General features: G+C 31.7%; 1 protein-coding gene across 4 annotated transcripts in view; it reads left to right on the forward strand.

The window, feature by feature from the left end:
* Cdep (Chondrocyte-derived ezrin-like domain containing protein) overlaps window positions 1–27,527 on the forward strand; it is a 161,956-nt gene that overhangs the window by 107,614 nt on the left and 26,815 nt on the right. For 3 of the 4 annotated variants that reach the window (XM_067279940.1, XM_067279942.1, XM_067279941.1), the window contains exons 15-19: window positions 11,539–11,614; window positions 15,797–15,983; window positions 16,110–16,160; window positions 16,963–17,021; window positions 20,773–20,844. In XM_067279940.1, coding sequence (XP_067136041.1) covers window positions 11,539–11,614; window positions 15,797–15,983; window positions 16,110–16,160; window positions 16,963–17,021; window positions 20,773–20,844 — 445 coding nt within the window. The remainder of the gene's footprint in view (window positions 1–11,538; window positions 11,615–15,796; window positions 15,984–16,109; window positions 16,161–16,962; window positions 17,022–20,772; window positions 20,845–27,527) is intronic. The other variant, XM_067279943.1, reaches the window with a different exon arrangement.

The following is a 27,527-nucleotide window of genomic DNA, read 5'->3' on the forward strand; positions in this document are numbered from 1 at the left end:
CAGCATTTTTACTTTGGAATTAATTTGAATTTTAAATATTTGCTTGAGTTCTATTTTTTCTGCATTCTTTTTGTTTTTGAGTTTGTTTTAACTGATGAAGGCTGTTTAAAACAGTCGAAAACGTTTTTATTAAATAATTTTAATGCTGGAATTATTAAGGTTTTTGTTTTTAATAGTTATTTTTCCAGTAGTTATTTTTGTTTATGAATATTACTATAGTATGGTTGTTTAATATAGATGGTTCTTACTACAGAAATTAATAATTAAGAAAATTTGTCAATAAAGATATACATTAGTTGCTATTTTGTAATAAATTAAATTAGTTTAAAATATTTAATTGTTAATATTAATGATTTAGAAATATCTACAAAAAAGTTAATTTTGAAATTATTAATTTCTGTAGCAGCATAAAAATAATCTAGCAGAATTTGGCAATTTTATTACCAATTGGCTTGTAGTTCAGCTATGCTTGTAGGTGTTTTTATTTATAGATATTATTTATACTAGATGTAGATAATTCATGACCAACTGATTAACTTTAAAGGCTATCAAAGTATATACTTTCCTGCAGATATAACATAATATAATGTGTATAGTTACATCTTAGTTTTAAATTAATTATATATCTTAAAAAATAGCTTTCAGATAGTATTATTGACAACATACTGATTCTGTTTTAGGTGTTCCAGATTATTAATAAAAATCATTTTAAATTATCTGATTATTAAAATAATTAAAAGATGGAATTTATGGGTACTTCTAGTGACAAATTTTGTTATTTATTGATTTATGTATGTAAATGATACCATAAAGACAGCCTAATAAAACCCTCAATTATATTATTGCTTGATTTGGGTAGTGTTGTAAGGATCTTTTGAAATTAAAGAAAAGCCAAGAAAAAGACTGAACTATGTAGTTGGTATTTTTTCTGATCTAATCTTTTGCTCTTAATTTTATTTATTGCTAAAGTTTCTAAGAGATTGTGACTGTTTATTTCTAGATAAAATTTCTTTGACCTAGAAATAGGTAGTTATTCTCACTTAGAAACTTTGATAATTTGACTTTAATTTCTGATTAACTAATAATTTAGAAATATAAGAAATGATTTGAAACACAGAAAGAATTATAGGTTCAGATATTCTGGGAAACAAGATAAGTGAACCTACAATTCTTTATTTCAGCTCAGTGTATACTAGTAACACTATTTTTCTCTGATCCACAATTCTCTCCAGGTGTTTCTGAACTATTAATTAATAAAAAATTAAGTTAATTATTAAAATTATTTGAAAATAAATTATTCTGTCTATTTTCAGGTCAAATTCTTTTTTAATTAATTAATTTGGTAACAGTAAATATAATCTAGAAAAAAAATCCAGTAATTTTTGTTTTTTTTTAGTTTATTTGATTTACTACTATTGTATATTTTATATTATTATTTAACTTGAGTTAAATATTTCTCAAGCTACTTCTTTCAAGCTTCTTTTGTTTGTATGTTTTAAATACTGTCACTTTTCTTATTCTGACTTTCTAATTTGGTTAAATTCTATAATATTAATTAATATCTTCTGCTTCATCTTTGACATGAATCATTTTTTCCCATTCCTATTTATAATAATACAAATGTATTATTTCTTACAAATAGAATCAAATGATCTTTATCTATAATTTTTTAATTGAATTTATGTTGGAACAAAGATAAAAACTATGGCAGATTATTTTAAATTACCTTCTTTTTTTATTTATAATGACCTTCTATTTATTTGATTTTCATTGTTCCCATTTCTTTAAATTTTTGCAGATTTACTGTTAAGTCTAAGGAACACAATTTGCATTATATCAAATTATTTTCATTTGATTTTTATCATTTGTGATACATCTGTATCAGGCACAGGACCGGATTTACATAAGGGCATTTGGGGCCAATGCCCAGGGCCCCACAAAACTATGTTTAAACATAATTTTTTTCTATTATTGTGACTGCCTAGTGTGGCTTAATCATGAGTGCCACAGGCAGAGAAAACCAAACCTGGGAAAAAAAACCTATGAAACCGGAAAATTTCGGGAAAAAATTTTACATAGGTATTTTTCAATTACATTAAGATAATTAGTTTTACACATTAAAATATATGTATGTTTACAATAACCTTATTTTTAAATGAAATTTACAATTTCTTAATCTTCCAACTGTACTAATACTGTACTTCCAACTAGAAATCTAGTTGAAAGTACAGTATTTTGTGTAAATTTTCTAAATCATCAAATTTGCCTACTCGTAAAGGGGGCCCAACCATATTTGTGCCCACGGGCCTCTAATTGTTAAAGCCGGTTTTAATCAGGCAAAAACAGTTCTGTTTTTCTTATTGCTAAAATTGTTAAAGTCAATACAAATTCTCAATCTTCCTTACATACCGGTGATTCAATCAAAAAATACACTTACGTAAAACCAGATAACCGGAGTGGTTAGTATTCGGGTGGCAAACGTTTTCGTAGCCTCTTCTAGGCTCTTCTTCAGGCTTAGTAGTAATAAATTCGAATATATTCCTTTTTGAAAGAACCGAGTTTCGAATTCCGTCACGTGAAAACGTTCCAACCTATTTTTTAAACGAAACGATCGCCATTCTGTGTAGCGCGTATGCGCTTCAAAGCGGCGATGATGTTAATGTTTAAAAATTATCTTCCAGCAGTAACTGCCACGCTGCTGAAAGGGCCAACTCGTCTTTAAAATTGATGCACGTGGTGTTACATCCTGCTCTGTATATTTCCATAGCTTCCAATAATTTGAGATGTTCCGGGTGGTTAGTGGTGAGGATAATGCGAGCTGCAGTAAAGTCCGCCGTGACTTCTTGATCAGTGGCATATGTTGAGAGAGCTGTTGTGAGCCTTTTGTGTGCAATGTCCGCCTTATGTTCTTTAATCCTTATCCCCATTGTACATTTGGTGGAGCCAATGTAGACCATATCTCTGTCAAATCTGTGGTCTCTGAGGGAGATGGTGTATATTCCCGGTAGTCTGATTGGGTTCGGAGGATCTTTTCCGTTACGGAGTATTTGGAAAATGGTCTGGCATCTTCTGTAGGCTATACGGACTTGACGTTTTTTGGATATCGTAGCATATATCGATTTTAATCGTGGGTTAAAAGTGATAGGGATCCTTTCAGTATTGTTTTCTTGAATATTTAAGCGCCTTTCTGTCTGATTGTTACCTGTTTCTGGCACTTTCTGTACTTTCTACATAGTCCCCTTATCAGGTTGGTGTATCCAGGCGCTTAAATATTCAAGAAAACAATACTGAAAGGATCCCTATCACTTTTAACCCACGATTAAAATCGATATATGCTACGATATCCAAAAAACGTCAAGTCCGTATAGCCTACAGAAGATGCCAGACCATTTTCCAAATACTCCGTAACGGAAAAGATCCTCCGAACCCAATCAGACTACCGGGAATATACACCATCTCCCTCAGAGACCACAGATTTGACAGAGATATGGTCTACATTGGCTCCACCAAATGTACAATGGGGATAAGGATTAAAGAACATAAGGCGGACATAGCACACAAAAGGCTCACAACAGCTCTCTCAACATATGCCACCGATCAAGAAGTCACGGCGGACTTTACTGCAGCTTGCATTATCCTCACCACTAACCACCCGGAACATCTCAAATTATTGGAAGCTATGGAAATATACAGAGCAGGATGTAACACCACGTGCATCAATTTTAAAGACGAGTTGGCCCTTTCAGCAGCGTGGCAGTTACTGCTGGAAGATAATTTTTAAACATTAACATCATCGCCGCTTTGAAGCGCATGCGCGCTACACAGAACGGCGATCGTTTCGTTTAAAAAATAGGTTGGAACGTTTTCACGTGACGGAATTCGAAACTCGGTTCTTTCAAAAAGGAATATATTCGAATTTATTACTACTAAGCCTGAAGAAGAGCCTAGAAGAGGCTACGAAAACGTTTGCCACCCGAATACTAACCACTCCGGTTATCTGGTTTTATGTAAGTGTATTTTTTGATCAATACAAATTTTATTATACATATAAACTAACCTCTATAAAATACATAGTAGTCTCAAAAAATTCCAAATTACTATTTGTTTGTCTGCCATTTCTATCACATGCCATTTTGCTCCTGCTAAAATATGAACACAGACATCTTGTTACATAGAAGTATAAAATAACTTGATTTTGATTGATCAGTTTTGAATTGCCTCTGATTTTTGTCAGCTGAAATTGAAAACAGTGTTCAATTTTCCAGTCCCATTTAGTCAGATTTTTGCAATTTTTATCATGTATAAACATCAGCTCTGATATAAATTGCTACTGTTTTTAAGGAAATTATACCATGTTTGATAAATCAAATAGATAAATGGTAAGAGCTGAATGCTTTATCTGTCTGAAAGATTAGTTGATAAAAGAATATTATGTATTTCTTTTAAAGTTTTCCTTTTCCTTTTTAAAGTTAGACCTCAATTCATAAGTTTTTGACATAGGTATTTATTTGAACTCGTGTTGAGATTATTGTTTGGCTTCAATTTGAATGAATTTTGTTGGTTATTCTTGCTAAGGAAAAAATATGGAAAAGCTATAATACATAATTTTGAAACCTAATGATTATTATAGAAGGCAAAAACAATTAAATCATAAGAATGATTATTGAGAATTAAATATTAATTTAATAAGAGCAATTTCATAAATTTATTTAATAAAATAATATTTCTAATACCCTTCAAGGTGATTTATTTATAATGTTCATTGTTTTCTGAATTTATATTTCTGTTATAATACTGCTCAAAGTTGGGACTATTTTATGCATTTTTTTAGGATTCCTTCATAACTTCTAAAAGTAAGAAGATTATTAAAAATTATTGTATGAGAGTATGAAAATACTGAAGACAAGGAGTAATTAATGTTCAAATAGATAAATCAAATAGATAAATGGTAAGAGCTGAATGCTTTATCTGTCTGAAAGATTAGTTGATAAAAGAATATTATGTATTTCTTTTAATGCATATGAATTATTTTTGTGTGCTAATTTAAAAGAAGTACAGAGTATGATTTTATCAATAGCTTCTCAGGCCCATACAATACAGAAAGTATTGTAAATTTTTTGTGCTTTTGTGAAACATATTAATCTGGATCTTGTAATATTCTTAGAGATAAAAAGAATTTAGAAATTTTTCGTTTCTATATAATTAAAATTTGGTTTATTTATTTTTTACTAATATATAATTTATACTTAAAACTATTCAAAATTTTCTTTAAAATTTATTTCCTATGACTTTTCTATATTTATTACTTTAAAATAGAGTTTTGAATTTTATGTTAAAGGAAATGAAATAGTCTATTCTTGAAGTCATACTGTGCTAACATGTTAAACAATATATAATATTAGTTGGCAAGTTTTTCTGTTTTAATTACAGTATTTACTGTCAGTCTTCAGGTAAAGGAGAAAGGTATATTAATTATTTTAAATGTATAAAAGTGTTTAAATTTTGAATATAATAACTTCATATAGCTATGTATTATATATAAATGTGCATATGTGCATACATGTACAATTTATAAGTGTACTGTACCTATGTTCTGCATAGGAATATTTTTAAATTTTTCAAATAATGTGTACTTCTAGTCCTATTCACAGTTTTAATAAACCCTTAGCTACACTAGTGAAATCTGGCCTATATAATAACACTCACAGGGTACTGTCATATCCCAAATTTTGATAAGTTTTTTAATTGAAATAATATTTATAAAGTTTGTATTTCTTTCATTTACTGTAATAAATAAACTTTCTGAAGTTGAAAGAGAATCTAATTAGTTATTTCAAATATAGCCAAAAATAGTTTGTAGGATCCTAAGTAACAAAAATGAAGATTTTCTTCTAATCTTCAACATTAATTTAGGATACTTTTTTGTAAATAACAGTAATCTTAGACTTTAATTCTGTCATATTTCAATCAGTCTACTATTGAACTTTATTAATAATAAAGATTTATTATCAAAAAGTACAAAGACCAAGTAACATGACATTAAGGTATATCTGTACCTTGTGAGTAATGTTATGTTACTTATATGTTACAAATGATATCTCTGCTTATAATGACTTGTTTCTCGTATGCATCCGCCTTGCGTGAAATGAAGACAGACATTGAGAATACATGGAAGTGTATGAACATTGCTTATTTCACATAGGAAATATTTGCATATTTATGTGTGGTGGGTATGTTTGTACTTAAGGGTTAATATGAAATTTAATTGAAAAGTATTGAAGAATTTCAATATACAATATTAAAATATGACTATGATAATTACAATTATTAACTTAGGACTTTAAACTATCCTTTCAATGATTTGTTTGAATTATTAAAATTTAATAATAAAATTGAGAACATGATATTGATACAGCATTAAAATAATATTTAGTAATTTTTTCAGATGTTAAAACTAGTAACTACTAATTACTTCATTATTATTATTATTATTTTGCCTAATTTATTTTATAATACATAATACAAAATAAATCTTTTATCAAACAAAATCTGGCTGTTTAGACTTATGTCTTATGTTTTAACTTCTTATACATAATTAAATTTTATTAAAATTTTCCTGATATATTGATTAGACAAATTTATCACTATTTACAGATATATCACTATCTGCCAATAATTATAATACCAGTTAATTAATTAAACTTAGGGAAATCTGAAAAAAATAATTGTGCCAAATTAGAATAATCAGTTTTAACTTTTAAACATTTTACTACTTTTTTCTGAATTAAACATTAAAATAATAATAACTTAAATCCTAACAATAAGTATTATTGGCTTGTATAGTTGACATTACAAATAAATATATTTTTGAAATAATTAATTAGTTCAATAGCAGATAACAAATAGTCTATGAAATATTAAAGTTTGATAATAATAATTGAATTGTTATTAGGCCTGTTACATGTACTGTAAACGTTCTGTGAGAAACCAATGGGTTATCTCTATTTAAAAATCAGTTTGATAGCAGATGCAGGTTATGCAATGATACAGGATATCTGCCCAATTTTAAATTGCAATTACAAACTTATTCAATGGCTTTTGCTTTGTCTAAAATTACAAAGAGTATCTTTAAAAAACTATGAAAAATTCTATTCACATTCATATGCTATTATACTGTTTCTGGAAACTTCCAAAAACACATTTAAATTAGATCTTACCTTTCATTTTCTATTGCTATATGTCAATCCATGTTTTAATTGATAATATTTGACCCACCTACTTAAAATTGTTTTGAAAACTGTAAATTTTTTTGATTCCTATCTTTCTATATCATGATACTCAGAAAACTACAAGGTGTCCTGTAAGTCTGGACCCATAGAAGTTTCTCATATTACTATTTCTTTCGTTACAGGGAAACCATGTCACTTACTATGAAGGAATAAGTTCAAGTGATAAAACACTGATGAAGTTGCAATTTGTACAGATGCCAGTGATTAAGTTACAAGATACAGTGAATGTCAGTCTTGGAGATCGCAATCTCACTTGACATGCATCAAAATGACTTTTGTGATCTTGGTGGGAAACAAGTCAATGCTTCAGCACTGCTTTCTTCATCCATAACAGTTCTTGGCAGGCCACTACAAGGTTTGTCATGTACACTCCCAGTTTCTTTAAATTTGGCAATGGGCAACACAATTATTCATGATTGGTTCATGATTTTGATGGAACCTATTGAATTCTTTGACCACTGCTTGATAACTGTGGGTCCCCATCATCAAAATCATTTGAATTTATTCCTCCATAGTAAGTGACATGGTTTGCCTGTAATAAAAGAAATATTAATACGAGAAGCTCCTAAGGATCCAGACTTATGAGATACCATCTGTTTAGAAACCAACTCAATTTTAGCATATCTTAGTTCTCTACAGTGAATAAGAGCTAAATGATTGACTATTGAACCAGTACTGTTGATTATTGTAAAGTACGTGCAACTCTCTTATTAAAATCAACAATGATTGTAAAGTACTATTTTAGTTTACAACGATTATCAACGCTACCGTGTGCCGGAAATAACCGTTAACCTACCGGGTACTTTACGCGGATTCGCGTTAGCGTGCCAGGCCTGGACTTTAAGCGTGCACTGAATTAAATAATGACAAGATTTGTCAACAACAAAAGCAAAGATTTAATTAGTCGTCTAGTAATAACTATATACAATATTTAGTAAAAAAATCAAACAATAATTTATTCAATGAAATGCAACAAAATCAACCCGACAATACTCAATTCAATCTATTTCTAACTTAATTCTATTCCCCTTGGGAATCCACAAAACCAAAAATTTAACTTATAACAATAATTCTTATAAACTAGAGATCCTAACCATCACCTCAATATACTCGGAACCTATTTCCTCAAACTCTCAAGACTTCCTATAATCGTCGATCCATATATCGAATCACTTCAAAATCACCTTGGAACTATTCGATCCTATCGGACACCTCTCTCGTTTACTGCTACGAAGCTCACCAAGCTCGTTGCTATCCGGAATTCACCTCTCCGTCTTCACTTGAGACTCGGGATTTATAGTGTGAGGTGACATCACAATTCTGAATGCAATCACTCCCCTCATTTACATACTTAATGCTAACAATAACTTGTTTCGTCGTCTGGCAGCCTCTTTTCCGACAATTACTCACTAACCTTTTACATTATTTGTTTTTACAATTTTCCGGGACGGTTTTATTATTTAAGGTCTGGCGAGTTCCTATCTCGTTCTTGTGGGGTCTCCCCCTTCCCTCTTTCTCGGTGCGGACTTATTCTTTGCCGCTCGGGAAGCGCAAATGTGCGCAAGTCCGATGGCGCTTTTTTTTTCTGTCGGTGAGTTGGGTTTTATTTCTTCTCTTTTTAAATGCTTAAGGTGAATGGTGAGGAAACCTTCGTCCTAACAAAACATAAGCCCCAAACAAAAATAGAATAATAAGCAAAATAAAAAGAAAAATAAAAATAACGCTCGGACTTGGTTCCTTACATGATTTTAATGGAAATTACTGTATTTAATGTTCATTTATTCTATATCTGATAAGATAATCATTCCTACCAAGAGCCATAGTGTTCATGTTGTTATCTCAGAATTATTTCAGTCCTGGTGGTTCATTAAACATCAAGCATACTACAGATATTGTTATTAAAATCTTTCTTTATTTAGTTTTTTTAGGTTATTTTAGCATATATTGTTACTATTGTCATCATTAATATTATTTGATAAATAAAACAGAAATGAAATGAAAAAAATTTTTTCATTTAATGACCATTTTATATTTTTGTCACTTAATGCAGTTTGAGTGGTTCTGTCTCAAATATTTCATTTTTCCATCTTTCTTGTTTAATAATTATTACCTTTACAATGAATTTTTAATAGAAACAAAAGGAAAAATACTTTCAGAAAACTGGATGAAATGCTTTAAATTAACTCACAAACATATTCAATATTCAGCAGAACAATTATTTATTGAACAAACTAACATTTTCAATTATGTTTAATGGTCATCATCAGGTTTATTCAATGGCTTTAACATACAAATAATGTGGAACATGATGATATTTAAACATACAGGAATAAAAATGATTGGTTGCAGATGTAATGTGTTACAAAGCAATTGGTTGTATATTTTCATGTATGCATGTTTTTTGACTAGCATTTTAATTTTTTATTGGTTTATAATACATTATGTATGTGACCAATTATTTATGTTCCTGTCAGTTTAAATATCATGTTCCATTTTATTTGTATGTTCAAAACCAATCCAATAAACTTGGCCATTGAATAAAGTCAAAAAGGTTAGTTTAAAGATTCAATAAGGAACTGTTCTGCTGGACATTGAAGATTCAATAAGATATCGTTCTGCTGGATATTTAAAAAACTTTTTTAAAAATTGTGTACAACGTGGCAACATTCTATAAATAGAACAGTTATTTTCGTTTGCCTTTTCCTGATGAAGGCTGATTAATGAGTAGCCGAAAACATTTGAATGTTGAATTTGGGTGTTTTGCTGGAAATTTGAGGTTTAGGTGAGAGAGAGTGTGTGTGTGTATATACAGTGGTGCCTTATATAACGTACTTAATCCGTTCCAGGTGCACGTCCATTAAGTGAAACGTCCGTTATACGAAATGCATTTTCCCATAGAAATACATGTTAAAACATCTAATTCGTTCCGCAGCATAAAATAATTGTACTGTATCATAAAAAAATGAACATGGGGTGTGTTCTTTTATTCCTCCGCGTAACTCTGCGCGAGCGACATCCGTTTAAAAATTCCTGCGGAACGCGTTCTTAAATTCTGGTGGAAGTGCGCGCCGGAAGTGCCGCAAAAACGGCCGCTTGTAGCAGTAGTTTACGGTAAAAAGCAACATGGCGTCTTCCGTGGCTCAGATAGTTTCGTTTCCGGTCCATTATGTGGTTTTATGAATGAAAATTTAAAAATTGTGAAAGCGCAAGTTAGTGCACGCGGTGATGTAAGTGTCTTTACGAATTTTTTTCGAATGGTAGCCAGCATTCTAATTTTTTTCGTGGCTATTTTGAATGCTCTTTCAACAAATAATCCATTTTATGGTTAAATTTTACAATTGGGACTCTTCTTTTGCCTTTAAAAGCTCATATTTTAGAATTATAGATTTCTCCATCACGATACTATCGATAGTGCGAGCGCTGCCATCTTTCTTTCACCGTCGTTCCTAAATGCCTATAAACAGCAGCGCACTCCCGTAGTAGCGGAGACGCAGAGCTCCGCTACTACGTCTCCGGTTACGTTTGTTTAGTATGTTAGGAAAACACTAACGCACCCATGGAGCAGTCGCCAATTATGCTGGAAAGTCCGTTGTTCGCAGCCAGTCCGTTGCTCGAGTCACGTAACGGCCAAACAGAAAGTCCGTTGTTCGCAGCGTCCGTTATTCGAGGCGTACGTTATACGAGGCACCACTGTATATATATATATATATATTGTTCCAGATTATTTTGTGGTTTTTCATATATGGATATTGAAGGTTTGAGTTGAAATGAAAGAAAAGAAATGGAAAAAATAGAATGCTTGAGATGATATCTTCTAAATTGTATACTGATTAAGTATCATGTTCTCAATGGCAGATTTGGGAGAGCTGAATACAGATGTGGATTTTATGCAAAGGTTTTATTTCAATTTTAGCAATTTTCTGCTAGGTATATGCTGCTGCAGGTTTTACACAGGAAATTATAGAAATGTTTTTGTTTCTATTTATAAAATTTTGAATGTATTTTTGTAACCTAATGTATCTGTAATATATCACAAACACAAATATAATAGTTTAATATTTATTATATGATATTATATTAGTTTATAGTAACTAATGATATCAAAACATTAAGGTAAAATAAAAATGATATCTATTATTGCAGACCTTTATTTGTTAAAACATTTTTATATATTATAATGTGTCAAGAAAATATAAAATTCATTCTTAAATTTTATTTATTTTTAAAGAAATAAAAATTTTTTAATCAGGGAAGGAAGAACAAATTCTCATTCCAATATACAAGGTGTTGGTGACATATTGCTACAGAGAATTGAAATAACTGAGGTATATGAATAAGTTTATTTTGTTAGTTTGAATAAAAATAAACGTTATTATTTGTTTTATATTTTTATTGTTTCATTTTTAAGATTTTAATGAAATATGAATTTTTATTTATATTTTACGTGTTTTGAAATCAACATTTATAATATAGTCGTTGACAAGGTCTTGTTTGTTAAGTTTTACAGTTGAAATACTATTGAGTTTTTTTATGCTGGAATCTGGTTTCATTGCTATTACAAAATATAAATCTAAGAATCTTTCTTTGAATTTATATTCAATGCTATAAAATTTATTATAAAAAGATAGAAATTAAGTGTTATTCCACCACTCCTTAAAAGTTTTATCCATCTTTTCTGCAACAGTCTGTATATCATTTATATATATAAAGTTATCTTAATATATTACAGATTCAAATTTTTTTAGAATTTTATACATTTAAATGCTCAGAAACAAAAGTAAAAAATCTCTTCACATTGCAAGACACAGTAGTTGTTGGCATTAAATTATGACTTGATTTTCAACCATTATTAATAGAAGCAAGAATTATGGTCAATACTATGGCTACTTAAAAGCCAAGATCCATAGCTAAGATAGAAATAGACATAAAAAAAAATTCTGGAATCTATCATTATGGCTTCATTGTAATACAATGGTAGATATCAATGTTATAGAAAAAATTTTGTGCCATTCTACATAGTAGACAGATGTTATATTTTTTGAGTTATTCTTCTGGATTTTTCAAAAATGTATACTTCTACAATATCTTTAAGTGGTTTTAACTTCTAATTAAGATTTTTGTTGTGTATTTCTAATTAAGAGTCAACATAACAGAGAGATTAAAATCTAATATCATTTTAAACTTTAAATCAAAGATTTTCTAAAAATCCTTTTGCTACTAAAATTTATATTAAATTTCCTGAACTAATATTCAGGAAATTTAATAATAATACACTGGTGGACAAAACTTAAGGACAGATGCCATTTTCAACAATTACAGTTAGAAATTGAACTGCAGCAGCCTGTTGAAATATGCTTGAAATTGTGATGTACTCTGTTATGTAAAACTTATGCAAATGTTTGAGTTCCACACATGTTGATGACGTGACAGCACGGGTAAGAGATTTCAGGCAATCTGCACATACAGTCAGTTTTTGTTGGATGTGAAATTTGAACAAGAAGGAGTGAAGTTACAATAATGAAATTCTAGACATGTCTTCCAGGCATCATTTAGATGATTTTACTCATGGAAGAATAATCGGAAAGCTGGAAGAAGGGCAGCAAATAACAGACCTTGCCCATGAATTTAACATTGCACACAGTATCATTTCTAGGCTATGGGCAGCATTTCAAACTAGTAGAATGTGCAGCAGGTGCAAGAGGGGAGGTCATTCTAGCAGTATGATGCACCAAGAAGATTGTTCTTTCAGCAAAAAGGAACCGATGCAGCACAGCTGGTGAACTGGCAAGTCATTTACAGGCAGCCACAGGAGAACGAGGTTAGCAATGCTTATCATCCCAAAAATATTCAGGAAAAGGATTGAAATCAGACTTGTAGTATCATGGTGTGGGCTGGCATCATGGTCAATGGCCATTCGGACCTGTATGTACTTGATCGAGGAACCATGACTGGCCAACAGTACATTGATGAAGTTCTGCTTCCACATGTTTGATTTTTTCAAGGCGCTGTCGGTGAAAAGTTTTGTTTTATGGATGATAACACATCTTGTCATCACACACAGGCTGTAGAGGAGTGTCTAGACAGCGAGGATATTCATTGCATAGTCTGGCCAGCCTGTTTTCCTGACCTGAATTCGATTGAAAATGTATGGGATGCCTTGGGGAGACGTATTGCTGGTCGACAATATCCACCAACAAACAAGGAGACCCTCATTCATGCAGTGAAAGAGGAATGGGACCACTTGCCTCAACATCTCCTGGATCACATTATTCTGAGTATCCCACATTATGTACAAAGCTGCATTGCACTTCATGATGGCCATAGCGCTTACTGACATGATGCTCAGGATTGTTTGTAGTAAGTATTGTTTTTGTACAACCATGTCTTTGGACAATATGCACCTTTTACAAAAACACCCACTTTTGACATCCTGTGTACTTCCTTTGAACATAATTATTATATTAAGTCATGTTGAATATGCTCTCAATTATTGTTTTCTTCTTGGTCTACAACCACATGTAGTTTTTTATATACATACCCATTTCATCCTTAAGTTGTCCACCAGTGTATATTCCTGTTCAGAATTAATGTTTTTACTGTATTATCAATAAAGTACTATAAAATATATAGGATGTAAAGTCTGATATCACATATATTTCATTTTGTACTTTATATTTATATTTAATAAAATATACACTGGACGACAAAAAAAATAATGCACCATGAAGGACTTGTTGGATTTGAATAAAAGTTAGTATGTTGCATCATCATAGCTAGATATGTAAATGATTAGCTTTTGGGATCTGGTTCTTGTGTTGTATCACCACCACAGGGTAGAAAAGTGCTTCCTCTGTCTGGTATAACGGTGCACGCTGTGATGACTTGTGCATATGTCCTGCGCTTGTGTTGATGGTTGTGACTTCGTTGAGTGATAGACATGCCTCTAGGACACATTCGACGGCCTTACACTCAGTTAAGTAAGTTTGAGAGAGGTCACATCGTTAGATTGAGAGAAGGAGGATTGTCATACCGCCAGATTGGCCGCCATCTGAACCGTTCTGATGGAACTGTTAGGATGTGTTATGAGCAGTGGGTACGTAGGGGTACGCATGAATAGCAAACAGGCTCCGGACGCTATCGACAGACTACCAGGCGGGAGGATCGTCTCATTGTACGTCAAGCACGGACAGCGCCTACAGCTTCGTCATCTACCATTCATGCAGCAGTAGCACCTGCGTTACGGTACCGTGTATCCAGCCGCACCATTTCCAGGCACTTAGTAGAAGGCGGATTGGTCTCCCAATGCCCAGTATGTGTTCTACCATTAACAGCCATCCACCAACACCTCTGTCTGCAGTGGTGTCTTGCATGACAATCATGGACAGCTACCAACCAGCAGCGTATTGTCTTCAGCGACAAATCCCGCTTTTGTTTGGGGGCTCACGATGGCCATGTGAGGGTATGATGACCCGCTGGTCAAGGTGTCAACCCAGCCTATACTGTGGAGCGGCACACAGGCCCAACCCCCAGTGTTATGGTGTGGGGAGCCGCGACATATGACAGTAGGACACCTCTAGTTGTCATGCCTACTACCCTCACAGCCCAACGATATGTGCAATACATCCTCTGGCCACATGTGTTGTCCCTCATGGCAGGCTTCCGACAGGCATATTCCAGCAGGATAATGCCCTGCTACACACCGCAGCGGTCTCCCAAGCATGCCTACATAACATTGTACACTTCCTTGGCCTGCACGGTCTCCAGATTTATCGTTAATCAAACATGTATGGGACTACCTGGGACGCCAGCTGCGACAGCCGCAGGATCTGACGCATCTTGACTCTCAGTTGCATCACGCATGGACAGATATGCCACAGAACATTATACACAACCTTTATGCCTCCATGCCAAGGCATATCACAGCTTGTATCCGCGCTAGAGGCGACCCAACGGGATATTAGTGCCTGCATTGTATTGAACATTACTGCACAATAAAGTATGTTTTTGCTTTATGGTTGCAATCATATACCTGTCTAGCTATGACGATGTCACATACCAATTTTTATTCAAATCCAACAAGTCCTTCATGGTGCGTTATTTTTTTGTCGTCCAGTGTAATAAAAATGTTTTGAATGTAAAGAATTAAATGCTGTTACATGCTGTGGATCTTGTAATTTCTGAAAAGAAAACATGGGAAATTTTTTTTGCAATCTTTTCATAGCAAACTTTTAAATTAACATAGGTTAGATGATAATCTGATCTATTTTTCTGAAATTCAGTACAAAGCTACTTTAGAGATAAAGAGTTAGCAAGTTCTGATATAGATCAAGAATTGTAATATTCAATCTTAGGTTTGTGAAGTGGAAATAAAGATTTTGCAAATTAGAAATGTAGCATTTATTAAAAATATTTCTGTGGAAATATGTTAGAGTATTGTATTATAATTTTAATTACAATATTATAATAATGCATCTTATATTAAAATTAAAGTTTATTTTTATTCTTAGTTTTATGACCGTTATGTTGAAAAACTGCCAGCTATTTTAGAAATACTTCACAGTGCCTATTATTGTAACCAACGTTTTGAAAAAATTTATTGTGAATTTGAAATGTTGAGAGTTTGTTATCTTCCATTGATGGCATTTCTTCTTCGTCCACTTTATCGTCTATTGCATTATTGTTATTTGTTGGATAGTAAGTAACTTATAAATTTTAGTGTTGTTAAAAATTATTTTATTAGTTTCAGTTATAAAATTGGAGAATTAAATTGTAATTTTGATAAAATATTTTATTTTCTGATTTAAAATTTTTAATTTTTAGGATTGATTAATCATTATGCAGATAATCATCAGGATTACAAAAACTGTAAAAGTAAGAAAATTTAAAAATTATAAAATTGATAATTTTTAAAATTTAGTTGGAGGAGTCATAATTTGTATTAAAAGTTTATAACAGTATCTATTTTTTGTACATAAAAAAGTTAAATTCTAAATGATATGTTAACAGCTAAACTATCAGTTTTTAATTAAGTATAAAATTAAAACTGTTAAAAAGATTTTAAATTATTAAAGAACTTAATTCTTTTTTAAATTATTGAAAATATTTTAAAGACATTTTATTAATACAAAATATAAAAAATAAAAATATTTTGTATAATACATTTACACAAAATATTTTTAAAGACATTATTAAATTATTAATATAATAGTTAAGTTGGAAGAGCATTTAGGATAATATTGAACAATCATGAGATCTTTTAATAACAAGAAAAAAATAAAATTTACGTGATTATCTAATGTTTTAGAATATTGTAGATTAATCTTCAGAAATTATTTAAAATAGATTAAACATATTAAACTAAAAATTAGATACAAATTGACAAACAATTTTAATTTGTATCTAATTTTTAAATTTTAAAATATAAAATTAAATGATTTTATTTTCAAATTTCACACATATAGAAAAATTCTGCTTTGAAGTAATTTTTTCTAATAAAAAACTGTTATTCAAAGCTTGAAATATTCTTTTATACCAAAATATAGTAATAATTTCATTATTAAGATTTTTAGTAATGTTGCATTATAACAATTTAAAATATATTAAAATATTTTAAATTATTTAATAATCTGCAGTAGAAAGTTTTATTGTTTATTTATAGTATTTTTTTTTTCAGCTGTATTACTTAAAATGAAACAAGTAACTTCTTCACATACCTCTACTGTAAATTTTGTGGTAAGTAAAAGTAAATAATTTTATTATATAGATTATTTGTGGCATATCTGCAATTATATTAAATAAATAAATAAAATAAATTTTTTAATCTAATCTTTAGTTATTTAGTTAGTACTTATTTTATACAGGGTGCGTGAAAAGTTCTGTCAATATTATTTTTGTGAGTTTTTGGCATTTGTCATTGCATTTTTTGTTATTTTTTATGATTTTATTGGATCGTACGTGCAATTTTGATCAAGAAAGTGCTCTAACATTTTTTTTAGTTTTAATTGTGCTAACGTCATGTCTCGTGAAAATAAATGTATCATCATTGTCGAGTTGCACAAGTTGGGAATGAAGAGAGCCGACATTGTTAGCGCGACTGGTTTCTAATAGAGGACTGTCTACAGGATCGTGAAATGTTTCAAGGAGACTGGAGGGACTGTGGACCGTCCTCTGAGCGGTATCCAACCACCGCGATCACTCCGGAGGACATCAGCAAGGTGCAATGCCGGATTTGTCGCAATCCGGAGGTGTCCATGCGCAAAACGGCCAGGGAGCTCCAAATCAGCGAGGAGCAAGTCGGTAATATCGTCAAGAGGAAGCGGGGATTTCGCAGCTACAAGATCACCCGAGTCCACTTCTTAAATGAAGCAATAAAGGCAAAGAGACTTGAGAAAGCTCGACGAATGTGTTGGCTGGTTGGCGCCAGTCGCTTGAACAAGGTGCTCTTCACCAACAAGAAGATTTTTCCCTTGAGCCACTTCAAAACCGCCAAAACCATTGACAACTGCTCAAGAAGGGTCAACAGAAGACTGCTGCTGCAAAAACCATTGGTCATAGCCATTTTTCAGCTTCAATCATAGTGAGGGCCAGCATCTGTGCCACTGGGAAGACGCCACTGGTCTTCATCAAGCAGAACAGCAAGATCAACGCCTCCATCTACCAGCAACGGGTCCTAGGCAACGTATTGGAGCCGTGGGTGTCGCAGCACTTCGGCCCAGAAGGATTCACGCTTCAGCAAGACTGGGCACTGGCGCATTTGGCCTAATCAACAATTACCATCTGTGAAGAGCTGTTTCCAGGCTTTTGGGGCAAAGACGTTTGGCCGCCAAACTCGCCAGATCTTAACCCGCTGGACTACTCGGTGTGGTCGATCCTGGAGCAAAAAATCTTGGGATCACGATACGACATCATAGACCAGCTGAAAGCAGTGTTGACACATGCCTGGGACGAAATTTCAGTGGAAGAATGCACAACCATTATTAAAACTTTTCGCAAGCGACTACGTAAATGCATTGAAGCCCAAGGAGGCAATTATAAGTATTTGTTGTAAATTTTTTTGCTTATTGTTATTGTTATTCGTTAAATAAAACTTATTGTTTGTTTAGTTTTGTGAATTATTTATTTGTACAGTATTCTTATACTGTTGAAGTATTTCAAAAAATTGACAGAACTTTTCACGCACCCTGTATATGTATCTCACTGAATAAAATGTTTAGAAGCAGCATCTGACAACATTTCAGAAGTATTTTTTAAATTTTAGATTACTTGATTACTTTAAAATTTTTTTAAAATAAAAAAAAAATATAATTTTATCTGATGTATTTATAAAAAATAATACTTTAGTAAACAAACTTTATCAATATTTATTTTAATATTATGACTTTATAAGAACAATAACAATGCAATTTCATTCATAATGATTTAGTTAGAATGTACTTTTAAATTTATTTTTGTGTCTTTTCTCAGTACCTATTGATATTTTCTAACTAGTTTTTTTTAATAATAATTATATTCATGTTATTAATGAAAGTAAAGACAGTCTAAATATTGTTGCCTTGCTATATTGATTGCATAAATTGCTTGTTGGTATTTCTGATGTTATGAAAGATATAAGATGTGTAAATTCTATTCTACAATGTATCCAACAATTCTATTCTATTGTGTAGTAACATCTTTTACTATAATTTTTGTGATAACTTCTGTAAAAATACTATATCGGCCCAATTATAGTTCAACTACAAAAATACATTATGCCAAGGGAAGTAGGCTTTCTTGCATATTTCATTTGTATTCTAGAACAGTGGTGGGCACCCGTTGGTCGTGACCCCCAGAGGGATCGCAAGAAAATTCTTTGGGGTCACCAAATTCAAAGAAATTTATTTGACAATAAAAAATATAAGGTTTTTCTTCAACAAGTATCAGGTACCAGTAAAATAGTGAAATGAAATTATATTATATATAAAAATAGAACTATATTTTTTTACAAAAGCAATTGTCTGTATTAGTACTTGATACCTATACTTCAGCAACCGGCAGGTGAACAGAGATAGTGTTAATGATAACGTTGCAGCAACAGAAACACATGTTGCCACATGCATATTTAGCTTGCACTGCAAGAGTATAGTCACGGCACAGTAACAAGACTATTTCAGACTAGCATTCAATTTAAATCTCTGACTTGGTTATAGATACAATATGCTGATTTGAAGAAAAAGGCAATCAATATTTTGATTCAGTTTGCATTGACCTACTTATGTGAAACCAGCTTTTCAAAATTAGTTGCCATTAACACAAAATATCAATCTCAATTGGATCCAGAGAATGACTTACGGCTTGTGATTTGCAATACAGGTCCAAACATAGAAGCAATCATGAGCTCTTTGTAAGCACATACCTCACATTGAATTCTTATGATGTAAAGTTATTTTAAAAGTATTTTTTATTCAATAAATATTTATACCCATATGCATAAATAAAACCATTGTTTCATAAAATTATGTGTTTTATTCAGACATATATAAGGCAGAAACATACGTGCAAATCCTAGAAAGAATTTCACTTTAACTACGTTTACAATTAAAAAAAAGTCTACTGTCTATCCTGGAACCGTGACAAAATTTTACACAAAATGGGAGAGTCAGAAATTAAGATAGTTTGCACACTACTATTCTAGAAAGTGTACTTAGTTTTGTGACTATTGAAAACAAAATTGATTTTTGTTTCATTTCTGCATGGCATTTTTTTTTATAACTGTATAAAACAAGTTTTTTATAAAGTCTAAAATATGTAATTACATTGACTATATAAATTTATAATTACAATAGAAATTTATACTTTACAACAGAATAAATTTTACAGTAAATTTTCAGCAACTTTTCCCAAACTTTTGATGATTGTTTGATTAGAAGCGACACCTGTGAGTAAAATAAAAATGTTACCAAATTAAAATTTCCATAGAAATTAACAAAAATAACAGATTCTGTTAATTAGAATAAAAACAATTGGCTTAGTTAAGTGAATTGTTCATAATTGTGTCAAATGTCTAATTCCTGCACATAGTTTGCAGGCTGCAGCATGATAGGTCACAAACTTGGCTGGCATTTAACATTGCTAAACATTTGATGCACTGAATTTTAGCATCAGTTTAAATTTGCACATAATGTACCACAGACAGTTATCAAAATTGAAGAAAACTTTAATCAGACTCAAATATAAGTCAAGGCTTAAACACAGGTAGAGAGTGATTTTTTGCCTCTTTAAAATTGGAGAAAACATTGACTAATATTTAGGATATACAGTATTTTTTGTTATAAAAACAATAATACTAATTTTCTTTTTTAGAGGAGAGCCTATTTGTTTATTTTACTATCTAACAATCTTAAAAATAAATTACATTAACAGTTTTGTATTTCATTATATTTTATTGTATAGAAATAGAAATATTATTTGCATTATAGTAATTAATAAATATAATTTATTTTAACAGGAAAATTATGTAAAATTAATGGAATTGCAGCGAGATCTTATTGGAATTGATAATATTGTTCATTCTAATCGGGTATGTAATTTATTAATGTTTTGATATTAATACATTAAATTAATATTTCAGAAACATTGAAATAAAGATGTTTAATTTTTCTGAAACAAATATAAAACTGAATGCTATTATTATATAACAGAAGTATCATAAAATTAAAATTAATGTTCCTTAAAGTGCAAGTCTTATAAACTGGAAGAATGTAGTAATCAATTTAAAGATGTGACTATTTATACTTACACTATGTATCATTAATTATCTATTTTTACTTACATTGTTTTATTATTAATGACTTACATAATTTTGTTTGTTATGATTTGCATGAAATTCAAGAATTATTACAGCATTAAACAAACTTTAATTTTGATAGTATTTTACAACAAATTTAAGATTTCAAAAAATATTTAAGAAAATTTGATAAACAGTAATAATCATTATTGGAGGAATTATTTATTTTTGGATTTTTATATGCATTTTGATAAATGTTCTTTGTTTATGTATAAAAAAACAATGTTTTTACTATCACAATTTCTACACCATTTATTAATGACTTGATTGGAATAAATTTTTTATCAAATGATTAGTTTTGAATAATAAAATGGTCATTGGGCTGCAATTTGAAAAAATTGTAGACCTATAAATTTTTACTGCATCTGTCTATCAGACTGTCTTTCCTTAATTTCAAGAATGGAGTTAAATGCAAACCAAGATCAGATATGGAGAGCTTAGGGGCAGGAGGCCTCGATTAACTGTATATGAATTTCCAGTGCAAATCAAAAAATTTCCCCTGTAAGGAGTTAGATAGGTGATAGCATGACTCTGTTGCTAACAGGTAAAGTATTATGTACAGGGGCAAGACACTACTAATTTCAGGTAGAGAGGATATATTTTAAATTAAATAAATTAAACAATATGTAATCTCTCTATGCACCGGAACTTGTAATAATAAAATAAACCCTTCTAACCTTTTACCCAGTGTCATTCTATTTTTAGAATCGTTCTATTTACAGAATCGCAAACGTTTTCACAGCCCCTCCTGTTACAATAGAAATTTATACTTTATTTGTTAACGGCCTTCGAATAGGCCGTTAACATTCGAATAAATATTCAATTTGAATTTCTTTCCGGAATATTAGCCTGTGCAGCAGCTGGATATTTGTACTGCGCATGCTCGATGCTCCTCCCTTTAAACGTTGTTTTCTAGCACAATCTGCCATGTGCTCGATAGGATCATTTCCTCCTTATGATTAACGCAGGTACTACGTAATCCAGCCTTAAATATCTCCATGGCTTCTAGCCATTTCAATTGCTGTGGGTTATAGCTGGGTATAATGATTTTTGCCGCATGCAGGTCCGCCGTTATCTCCTCTTCCAACGCATACGTCGCCAGGGCCGTAGTGTATCTACCGTGGTGTATGTCTGACTCGTGCTCCTTTAACCTCACTTTTAACGCACGTTTTGTGGAACCAATGTATGTTAATTGAAGGGTTTATTTTATTATTACAAGTTCCGGTGCATAGAGAGATTATATATTTACATAGCGATGCCGGCTAATGAATATCGAAAACTAATGATAAGCCTAACGAAGGCAAGGGCCAAACTAGAATTTCTTCATAAATGTAAACGGATTGGGGTGTTTCCCATGTCCATTTATCGTATACATCTTCCACCCGGAAATGAACAACTCCTCAATAAAGTACGATGGATGTGCTTAAATAGGGCCATTAAAAGCACTAGGAAATCACTATATTCCTACCTGGCAAGGCTTACAGCAACCGAAGATGCGTTATTTGCACAAAACCCAAGATCCTTGACTGTCGAAAATGCCAAATTATCCAAAATCCAGCAAAGATTGAGCAGTAATCTGAGACAAAAATACGATAGGAAGATAAACTGGATATTCAAGTTTCAGATTCCCATTGAATCAAAAATTAATAAATGTCCATTTGTGATTTGGGACTATATTCAGGTTCCTGACTTTGCCAAGCATGTGTTATCATTTGGACCTTCATACGCGCCTAAACTTCCAATGAACCGAGCAGCCTTATCTTACATCCCGGACTTAGAGATTCTCTTGAAAGGGCTCACGGAGAACCAAAAAGAGTACTATAGATGGATGGCGGCTTTTAAAATAAGAAAATCCAAAGAAACGAAAGAGGTTTATCACTTCCAAGAACAACTAAGGCGAACCATAAGATGGATAAAATGCAACAACATCACTATGGCTAGAGCCGACAAGGATAAACTGTTAGTAGTGATGAAGCGGGATACGTATGAAAAAGGCTTAGAAGAATACATTAGCATGACTCGATGTACGGAAGTGCAAGGGGTTTATATAGATAAATTACAATCGCGGGTCAAACATTTTGTGAACACAAGCCTGGCCAAGAGAATGAAAATGGGAAATATAATAGTTGATGCTCCAGAGATACCGCGGTTATTTGCATTTGCAAAAACACACAAAAAAGCACAGCAACTCAGACCAGTGGTGGACAAGACTGAGGCCCCCACACGTATTTTAGAATCTTTTACTCATAACTTGCTCATCCCGCACCTGGAAGGATACCAATTCAATATAACCAACCCAGCAGAACTTATAGAAAAATTGAAGAAGATAGCAAAACCAGCTTATGCTACGGTCTTAGACTTCAGATCGTTGTTTCCGTCGATAGAACTACCACCTTGTTTTTGCGAACTAAGGGACTTTCTGTTTTCGATAGTTGAGGACAACACAATGCACCAACATATTCTCGAACTAGCCCATTTGTTATGCTATGGCTCTCTTTTCCAATTTAAAGGGATCACGTACATGCAAGGCAAAGGAGTCCCGATGGGCAGCCCGCTCTCGGGTGATTTGTGCGAAATGGTAATTAGGAGATTGGAAAACAATATCCTACCGCGATTCTTGCCCAGCATCTTGTTGTACAAACGTTACATTGATGACATTATTATATTTTGGAAAGTAGAACCGACATAAAATTATTCCTCGAAGCCATAAACAGTAATCCGTACGGGCTAACATTAGAGGTGGAGCAGCACGACTCATCGAGGGTGCACTTCTTGGATATTGATATCAACTTTGAAGGAGCTAATATACTTACATCAGTATACCGAAAGCCTAGCACGTTCCACACATATATTCCTAGAAATTCATATGATCCTTTTCAATACAAAATAGCTGCCTTCTGAGCATTAGTGAGAAGGGCTCATACGCACTCCTCTACAAAAAAAGCGCTCGAAACGGAGCTCAATCATATCCAAAATATTGCTATAAGCCATGGATACAGCAAAGCTCTCATTGAAAAGTTGTCTAGAAGACATGAGAAGTCCCAAAAGGAAAATAATCAGACAGCACAACCATTGAATATCAGACAGGAAGAAAATGAAAGGATATCTATCACATACAATCCAGTGCTGAAATCCATTTACAAAACCGTGGCCAACCGACAAGGAATTAACATCGTGTACAGAAGATGTCAGACTCTCTTCAGAATATTAAGCAACGGCAAAGACCCACCAAACCCCGAAAGGCTTCCGGGAGTATATATGATACCACTAGAAGATCACAGGTGCGATAGACAATTAACATACATTGGTTCCACGAAACGTGCGTTAAAAGTGAGGTTAAAGGAGCACGAGTCAGACATACACCACGGTAGATACACTACGGCCCTGGCGACGTACGCGTCGGAAGAGGAGATAACGGCGGACCTGCATGCGGCAAAAATCATTATACCCAGCTATAACCCACAGCAATTGAAATGGCTAGAAGCCATGGAGATATTTAAGGCTGGATTACGTAGTACCTGCGTTAATCATAAGGAGGAAATGATCCTATCGAGCGCATGGCAGGTTGTGCTAGAAAACAGCGTTTAAAGGGAGGAGCATCGAGCATGCGCAGTACAAATATCCAGCTGCTGCACAGGCTAATATTCCGGAAAGAAATTCAAATTGAATATTTATTCGAATGTTAACGGCCTATTCGACGAAACCTGAAGAAGAGCCCAGGAGGGGCTGTGAAAACGTTTGCGATTCTGTAAATAGAACAATTCTAAAAATAGAACGACACCGGGTAAAAGGTTAGAAGGGTTTATTTTATTAAACAATATGATTAAAAATTGTAACCCAGCATTGTGACAATGTCACAATAAATAATTCATTAAAATATAAAATTTCTTCTTATAGCTCAATTCTTGCAATTTCACACATGTTTAACACTAAAATGATGCAATCACTACATTTTCTATATTAAGCATATAAACAGTGTAAAATTTTTAAAACTTTTTTACAATTTTTAAAATTTTATTATTAATAACGTAAGATTTGAATTATATATAAAAATAACTTATTAATTTAATGTATCACTTTAATTTGTAAATTAAAAATTTATCAAAATGGTTTTATTTTAAATAAATATGCTTAAAATTCTGAAACTGTTATCAATTTCCTCATTGAAATGAATCAAGACACATTACTTAATGTGAGGCCCGCGATACTCGAGCTTACGTGTTAAAAATATCATAAAAGTGTCAAATCAAGGGATCTGGCTTTGATTCTAACACACATAAAAATTGGAAGAAAATCCTAAATAAAATCAGGAAATAATAAAATTATTAATTGAGAGAAAAAAAAAGTTTTTAAATAACCTTAAAAAGAGATGCAGTGCTGATATTATGTGTCAGACTTATAAGAACTTGAAACAATTTAATACAAGCAGGAGTTTCAAGGTGCAATTAATTTCCCTTGATTGGATTAAAACATTGTATCAAATGAAACTTTTGGTAGCCCAAAATGGTCTGTCATCTGGAAAACAGGAAACTGACCAAAGGCTAGAAATCCAGGGAAGAGAATCTTTTAAAAAACCTGGATCTCAAGGACAAAGACAGACTTTTTCCTGCTTCCCCTAGTGAAGTTAACTGAAGAGACTTCTCCCAGCCTCTGATAGTGACAACCACTGTCCAGACTTTCCCCAGCTTCCAACTGTAGTCAACTGTCCAGACTTTTTCCCTGCCTCCATGTGTGGACACCATACTGTTTGAACTTCAGGCTATCACCCTTCGTCACTAGATTGTAAGACTTAGTATAAATAAATGGGTTTGTTTGTTACTGCAGCTATTTGCTTCACTTTCCTTCACCCCACATACGATAAGTCCTTACATTTGAATATCACCAATTCGGCGATCTTCACATTAAATAGATTTGTTTAATTAATAATTATTTTTACAGTATGTGATAGAAAACTTCAACTGTCTAGTGCAGGATGGCCAACATGCGGGCCAGATCCGGCCTGTTTAATGAATTTGTGTAGCCCGTGATTAATCTTTCAATATTAGCTACTTAACTTCCAATAATTGGTTGAATGGATTCGCGATACTTTTTTTATTTTAAAAAAAATCCATTGTAGAGATTTACAACTTTTGTACTTGTCTGTGATGGTGCCAGAATAAGGAAAAAAAATGATAAATTTAAAATATTAATATTAATCATAATGTATGTTAGACAGTAATTCAAGATATACAGGTGATATTCAATTTAACTTAGTAATTTGTGTGCTATGCTAGAAATATAATACTAATATATTTAAACATTTATCTACTTAAATGAATCATTTTTGTATTTAACATTTTTTAATTTTAATGTTTCATTCGGCCCGTGAAAAAATTTTTCTTTCCAATTCGGCCCGGGAGCAAAAACTGTTGGCCATGCCTGGTCTAGTGTAATGTTTCCCAATGACCTAAAATTATCTTATTGTGGATGAAAATAAGTTTTTAAGATACAGAAGACATTTTTGGGGTGAAATTTTGATTATACATTAAGGCATTTTTGTAATTGTTCAGGCAAATTTTTTTTGTTTTAAAATTAAAATGTACGAAAAAGGGACAAGTGTAACATTGGAATAATTCTAAAATTAATTAGGATAGATCTATTGATGTCAATAAGTGAATGGTTGAATATTTTTCATTTAAATGAATTTATTATTAGTATTTTATCATAGTAAATTTGAAATTATGTTCTCAAGCTGCTTTGTTATGTGCAGAAAGTTATTTGTACAATTAAAAGAGCTAACTTATCAAAATCATAATACAAATTTAATTTATCAAATGTTTCAAATGTTTGTCAACTAATAACTGTATATACATCATCACAGTTTTCATTTCAATGACCTATAGTTTAAAAATATTATTCTATTATGAAAACATTTAGTGACACAATATTACATCTGATATTGCAAGAATTATTGATAATTTGTGAAAGTGCTTTTATAAAATCATATTTAATAATCATAGAAGAGAGCATCAGTTTTAGACTTGGAATGAAAAATAGTCAGATTCCTGATAACTGATATTATAAATAGTGAATGTATGAATACTCATTATTTATACATAAATTAACAATATTTATCAAGAATATATATAAAAAATTCAAAGAAATAATTTTTCCATTTATTACTCAAATTTTATCAAATTTTATTAAATGTTTTGTAAATTTTTTAAAATACTATTAAAACTAAAGTTTACTTTATACTCAGATGATTATTGAATTTTACAGTGGTGGACAAAAGTATTGACACACAGCCAATTCTTAAATTTTCTTGTATAAATTTAATAGTAAATAAACTTGTATCTCTGAAATTTTTACATAATAATTAGATATTATTCATCACATAATAACACTAAATAAAAATATTATTTACGTATTTCTGG

Source organism: Centruroides vittatus, unplaced genomic scaffold, assembly GCF_030686945.1.
Source record: "Centruroides vittatus isolate TY-2023 unplaced genomic scaffold, ASM3068694v2 contig_879, whole genome shotgun sequence".
Taxonomy (NCBI): domain Eukaryota; kingdom Metazoa; phylum Arthropoda; class Arachnida; order Scorpiones; family Buthidae; genus Centruroides; species Centruroides vittatus.